Genomic DNA, 7,282 nt, shown 5'->3' on the forward strand with positions numbered 1-7,282 from the left:
GCACAAGAAATTGTTTATATAGATAAGTATGTAGATACATATTATTGTTTGAATTCTTTCATTTCTGTTTGGTTCTGAATCCTCCCATTTTGAAAATGCAAGTTTCAAAAAATGTATTATTTGAACTTTTTATTGATTCACATATATCTTTTGACTTGTATCTTGACTAGCTAGATTATTTCGTGAGATAATACTATAAGATAGTGTAAGCAGAAAAAAATTGAATTGCTAGTTTAGTGTGTGTACTTTATCCATGTGACCCAGAATTTTTAGTGTAGTTTCTCAATATTGTTGATACTTTTCTTTAAGGAAAATCCTCTTTAAGTTGATGTGCTTACTGGTTTAGACAAGCATGCTATAAATACGAAAAAAAAAAAAGACAATTCTAATGTATCTCATGATCACCTAAGTTATATTTTGATTTGCTCCAGCTGATGGTCACACCAGTGAGCACCTAGTTTATGACTTGTTATCAGTCTCTCCTCCCCTCTTCCAGACTCCAGCTTAGCACTGCAGATTGCTTCTAATCAATCAGTGACGTTGTTTCTGGTCATGTCTTTTCTTAGGGGTTTCCTGGGCTTCTGTGAGCAATCACTGATACTTGTGTGGTTAGGCCTCTCTTCAGTTCATTTTGAAAACGCATTAATATTGTAACTTTGTGCTTGAGATCCATGTGTAGAGTGATAGCTTACCCCGTTTTAAAGGGGGAAAAGTGATTTGACCTAATTAATAAAGGTGAATTTTTTAAACTTCTAAAATTACAGGTTAAAACAGATTTCCTTTATAACAGTCTTCAATTTGTGTACAATCTACAATCTGATTGCCAAGTTTAAGTTTGGTTGTATTGTATATAATAGCACCTACTTGTATTTTAGTCCTGTGTTTTTAAATGGTCTGTGGCTAAATGTGAAACTAGATTAATGAGAATTAAAATGGGGAGAGTAAGTGAAATGTACTTTAACCAAAACTCAATATTGAAGGCAAGGCTGAACCGCCATTCCTGTTGGAGAGGGGTTCATATCAGATTTCCATCATTTGTAGGATGCTTTTCAGCAACATTACCATATTGTCTTTATTAGGAACAGTAATTTGCACCTTCTAGCTTGAACAAATTAGGACCCACCATTGTCTGGTTATAAAGCAAACCTTCAGGCAGTTGCCATTCCTCCCTGTGGGAGGACTAGAGCACTATCACTCATACCTGCTCCTTGGTGGTTTCTCTTTCCCCTTCAAAAGATAACTGATAACCTCCATGCCATGCATGTTAAAATATTGTCATTTGCCTACTGAGATGGTTATGAAAGTACCTATTTTATATTTTATGAGAACACAGATACTCATTTAGGAATATGGCCCGTTTGAAAAAATAATATACATCCCAGAAAATGCAGCCACTTATAGCCTTGCCTAATCTAGTTTCTGTTTTCTGTTGTTTGTGTGATACCTTTGATACAACTTACCAGTTTTGTAATCCATTAAAATGTTTGACAAGAAAAAATGTAATTATGTACCTCTAGTTCATTATATATCTAGAATTTTTATCTAATAACTATAGTATGTTTATAATTAAATTATGTTTAATTGCACATATATTTCATTATGCTAGTTTTTAATGCTAGTTTTTACAACTTGGCAATATTGATGAAGAAACAAAATAAACAGATTAAATGTAGATGACAAAAAAATGCCAAAGGGAGGGATTTTTGAGAATGCCTGGGTAAACAAATGGCTCATTATCAGAAAGCTACATAGCAAGGAATTATAAGGGTTAGTCTTAGATCAAAATCCCCATTTTAAAGGGATCCCTTGAAATTCTTCTCATCTCTTGTGCCAGGAATAAACTATAGTAAATTTCCCTATTCAGTTTGTTATAGTTTTGTTTTGTTGATAGTATGTAAGTATATATAGCCCAGGGTGAGCCTGAACTCAGAATTCTCCTGTGGTTGCTGAGGTTATAGGCGTACACCACCACACTGGGCCCAGAGTTAGCTTTTTTTTAAATGAATAAAAATCGTTTGATAATGTCAAAAGGTTAAATTGAAATTTTAACATCTTTGACTTGAATTTATAGATTTCAGCTAAAACATAGATTTAACTCATTAATAGGATCATTGAGAATACAATGCGTTTTCTAGATATGAGCATGACAGATTACTGACTTACAGTTGTTCCGTTATTTATACTGACTGAAGTTTTAACTTAAACAGTCAAAGAGTATTTTTAAAAGTAAGCCTTAATGGTCTTTAAGTTGGCCTTGCAAAATGCTTTGATTTTATAGTTTTAAAATTAAAGTATGGGCATATAGATTATACTTCCCCAATTTTATAGAGTCTTAAATTTATCCTTCCGACTCCTATGTCTCTCTACCTTCTTCTGAAAGGATCTTTTCTCTCTAAAATAGTAAGCATTAGAGTATAGCACAGTATGACAGTTTTTTCAAAAAGTCATTGTGTTAATTTTCTAAACATTCTATTTATTAGACAACAGTTATATTTTCATTTGTGTAAACATTTATGTGTGTATTTGACTTTGAGTTTAAAACGTGTTTTTGTTTTTGTTAAATTACATGGGGTTTATTTTATATTTTATTTGGTTTGCAAAGAAGTAGACTTATATCTAATGAAATATATTGCTGCAGTTGTCATTAATTTGTCATTAGAGGGCAAATTAAATGATTAATCTAAAAACATGTAAAGAGATGAAAAATTTAGTAGGTAAGTTCAGATCATTTTCCTGTTTTCTACACCTGGGAGGTGCCAGTACTTTATTACATCCTGATCAACTTTTGCTTCCAGTTGTGGCGCTGCCACACGAGGATAAAATAGCTACTTTCATGATCTTCACTCACAGCTCACAGTAACATATCCTAGTACACACAGCATTTATGTACTTACTTTTTTATAGCAGTGCTCTGCAAAACTCTGAGAATCCCTGCTAGGGGTTTTTGGTGGCACACTAGCAGTCAGAAACCCCTCAGAGAACGGGAGAAAACTTGTCATCACGTTCTTGCTTTACTGTTGTGGGTTTCAAGGTTGTTCTAGTTCAACCTTAGGTTAATATCAGTCACTTAATTTTTATATCCAGTGGTAATAAGATTTCCCATAATTTAGTGACAGTCTAAGATGCTAAAGACGGGTCTACATTATATGTAGTTGTGGGAGTGGATGGTCAGTGCTTTCTCATGTTGGTGTGAACAGTCTTCCCCTTCCCCCCCCCGCCTTTCTTACTTCGAAAGTTGTTAAGATTGCCTATAACATTAAAAATTGAGATAAATAGGTTAATACAGTGTATGGGAGTTTAGCAAATGTTTGTTTCTCCAGTAATAAAAATACAATGCCACGAAACAGAAATGGCAGCTCAAGTTGGGCAGGTTTGATAAATGCATTAGCGTGCTCCAGTCTGGTAATGAGGTTCTCATGCTCTCTCTCTCTCCTGTTTTTCATTTCCAGTGTTCTATTTAGGTGAGTTTTTTTTTAATTCTGATTTTTCATTTAAGTTTTTCCTCTCCACCTCATGAACAATTTCCCCGAACAGAATGTCTCATTGTCTTAGAGAATGTCAAGCTCAGGTGCCTATTCAGGTGCTCATTGAACACTTGTTTTACTCAAGCTCTTCATATATAAATGTTTATTTTTTCCTTTATTGTTGGTGTTTCCATTTGTTTCAAGTAAGCCTTCTGAAAATGATGACAATATTATGTTGCAGTCTTTCATTTGCTGTGTGTTATGTAAAGCTTATATTTTATTTTGCTAGACAAAAAGAAGATGCATTTTTAATATGTGATGGTTTTATGTTGTTCTCATGGTTTAATTTCCTCCATCCAGCTAGGTAGAATGGTAGCACTCATCTGTAATGTTTCCCTCCCTTATAGGGCCAACATTGCCTAGACAAAATACACAGCTACCTGCTCAAGTTCAAAATGGCCCATCCCAAGAAGAGTTGGAAATCCAGAGAAGGTGAGTCTGTACAATTACATTTCCTTCTTTGCAGCAGACCCAGAGGTCACTGACAATACATTATGTCCTTCAGTTCTTTGAAATTAGGACTTCCATTTTATCTGCTTTTTTGTAAAAAGTGTACTTGTGATACATCTAAAAATATATTAAATAGACTTAGAATATAATAGTGTCTGTTCCCTTCAGTCAGCCTTATTCTGTTTTCAGTATCAGTGTGTGTCCCACATACATGTACCCATGCATGTAGAAGTCCAAGGGAAACATCAGGTATCTTCAATAGCTCTTTACATTTTTTCAAACAATCTTTCACTAAACCCAGAGCAAGCTGATTGATTGAGCTAGACTGGATTTTCTAGTAAACTGTAGGGATTGTCTTCCCCACCTCTGGGATTACAGACTGGATTTTATACCATGGACTGAATTTTTTTTTTTTTATGTGTGATGAGGATTATACTAGACGTAGGCTTGAAATTTAATACATTTTCATCCCTAAAATCAAGTGGATAATACTTCATTTCAGGGTGGATTTTTCTGAATTAGCCAGCGTGTGTGTGCGCGAGCACGCGGGTGCACGCAGGCACACACACACTCCCTCACCATTTCGGAAGGAAGTAATTCAGAGAGTTTGACGTGGGTTGGAGAGACTGCACAATGGTTGAGAGCAGTAGTGCTCTTCTGGCACCCACATGGCACCTGATAGCCATCTCTAACTTTGGTTCCGACAGGGTCCAGTGTCGTCTTCTGGTCCCTCCATGCACTGCACAGGCATATACAGACAAAACACCCACTCATACATATAAAATAAAAATAGTATTGCTGTAGTCAAAGTGCTCTGGCTTCATTATAGGGAGATTGGAAAATGAGGAGTAGCCAGAGTGAGTAGAGTCAGGGCTGGAGTATAGCTTAGGGATAGAGCTCATGGAGGTTCAGTCCCCCGTGCCAGCCTCCCAGAACATAGGAATTAAATAATTTGTCTAGTTGAAAAATAGTGACATATCAATTTGAAATGGCAAGAAGAAATATTTCTTATATTTTTGGTTGTGAACCTAGCCTTAAATGGCTGAGCCATCTCTCCAGCCCAAGAAGAAATGTTTCTAAGGTAATTGCTGTATTTAGAAACGTGAAATAACTGCAAGAATATTGAAAACTTAATTGATTCTGTGGGAAGAAACCAGCAGTGGTGAGCATTGGTAAGATGCATTGTAATGCTCTTTGACTTTTAAACTAGGCATTGCTTTTATAAGTTTATATATTTTTTTGTAATCAGCATGAAATTAGTTGGCAAAATAAATGTTAAATGTTAAAGTAACTATTAAACCTTGTTGATATAATACCTTTATTATACCGTAAGATACTCTTTTACTCATGTGTCTGCCATTCATTAAATCAGTTTCTGGTTTTTACTCATTAATATTTGGCTACCTTTGCTATGATGGAGAAATATATTCTAAGAAACATGAGTCAGTCCTGTGCTCTCGACATAGAGGATAATTTAGTTAATTTCTATAAATAGCTAGTAAATCATCACTACTAACTGAAAGTTATAAAAGGGGAATAATAATTCCAGCAAGGAACTGAGGAACTGGAGTAATGAAAGTGTACAGCACTCCCATTATCCTTCAGAGGCAGAATGGACCAAGAGTTGATCGGATTTTGTTGTAAGTATTGACTCTTGTCACGGGAGCTTTGTGGCTTTAAAACTCAATTGTCTTTTTTAAAGTCTTCCTCCTCCTCCTCTTTTTTAACTAATAGATTAAATGCCCATATTTTACAATAAAAAGTATGTGTGTTCACCATATGTGGTAGTGTATACCTTTGATCCCAGCATTTTGGAGATAGAAGTTAGTGGATCAGTGTGAGTTCAGAGCTAGCTGGGGCTACATAGTGCTACCCTGTCTTGAATTGAAATCTATATTTACACAACTACCATTCAAGGTAATGATGAATAAAATATATGTTGACATTTTATTTATATTTTACATGCTTCACAAGACTGTGTCTTAAGTAAACATAAACTAAGTGCATGTGTGTATGTGTGTGTGTGTGTGTGTATATATATATATATATTTCATTGTGGCCCAGTTGTTCTTTCAGTATCTGTTTGCATTTGGGGCCTGTTGTTTTGGAGGATAACACTTCAGTGATAGAAGAAAACTATACTTTATATTTTTACTCGATACATTAAAATACTTTAATGGCCATAATAGTATTCATTTCTATTTATTTCTGGAAAAGGTATATAATTGTTTCTTCTGAAACATTCAAATTATTTAAAATGTATGGCTAATTCAAAGAAAACAAACCTTTCGGAATTTTCTCCCCTGCCTGGAACTCAGACACGTGTGTTGTAGTAAAATCTACTAATGGCAGGTAATAGCATTTGATGTATATGACCTCTAGGAAGAAGGGCTATACCAACTTCCAGTATGCAAACTAGTAGTAATGATCCTGAGGAAAGCATGCTTCAAAATTTTGGAAACTACTAAAAAGATTTAGGGATGTCTTACTGTATAGATTAAAACATTATAGGCAGATTTGTAAGTCCTTCAGTTGAGGTAGGAATTATTCATGCTCACCAAGGATTTGTAAGGCAGAAAATTTGTGCTTCACGCTGTTTTTCATATACATATACATAATCATTTTCTCAGTGAGCAGGCTTTCTTCAAACATCAGTCTCTTGAAGGTGTATCATCAGCTTATTTGAGTTATCTATCAGCAAATTTGAAAGTATTCCCCGGCATTGCACTTTTTTCCTTAGACACTCTTAACTTTTATAGACTTGGAGCCTTTAGAGATTGACAGGTAGAACAATCTTCTGAAGTCAATACATTGTCATTATAAATGTCTGTATTCAATGCTGCTTCCAGATTCACCACATCCATACCTATCTTACCTTTAATGACCACCAACCATTACTTACTCAGTGTGTTAAAAGTATTGTGTTGCTTAGAGAAACAGATATTAACAGCTTTTTTTTTTAATGCCCAGCAATCAGAATTTGTGCAAATTGCTGTCAGAATACTTTGTAGCTCAGCTATGCACAGTGTTTATATAATGCTAGTATTACCCTGAATGTTCCTGAATATTGATTTAGCCAAGTTATTTCTTACTGCTGTGTGTGTGTGTGATGGTTGTTGTGGAAGGCTTTTGCCATTAAAAATGGAAATCAGTCAGCTAAAATGGGAAATGGGTAAGGAAGTGTTAAGATGGTAAGCTAATGTTTGTTCTGTTGTAAGCTTGATATATACATATATGGTTTTGAGATAAATGAAAAGAGAAGCACAAAATGTAAACATCCTAAAACCTAATATTTTTTCAAATTAGCA

General features: G+C 34.8%; 1 protein-coding gene across 6 annotated transcripts in view; it reads left to right on the top strand.

Moving 5' to 3' along the window:
- Enah (ENAH, actin regulator) overlaps positions 1-7,282 on the top strand; it is a 110,078-nt gene that overhangs the window by 79,148 nt on the left and 23,648 nt on the right. For 4 of the 6 annotated variants that reach the window (XM_026779640.1, XM_026779639.1, XM_026779643.1 and 1 more), the window contains 2 exons: positions 3,450-3,461; positions 3,872-3,956. In XM_026779640.1, coding sequence (XP_026635441.1) covers positions 3,450-3,461; positions 3,872-3,956 — 97 coding nt within the window. The remainder of the gene's footprint in view (positions 1-3,449; positions 3,462-3,871; positions 3,957-7,282) is intronic. The other 2 variants (XM_026779642.1, XM_026779644.1) reach the window with 1 other exon arrangement.

The sequence above is a fragment of the Microtus ochrogaster genome, chromosome 6 (assembly GCF_000317375.1).
Source record: "Microtus ochrogaster isolate Prairie Vole_2 chromosome 6, MicOch1.0, whole genome shotgun sequence".
NCBI classification, from domain to species: domain Eukaryota; kingdom Metazoa; phylum Chordata; class Mammalia; order Rodentia; family Cricetidae; genus Microtus; species Microtus ochrogaster.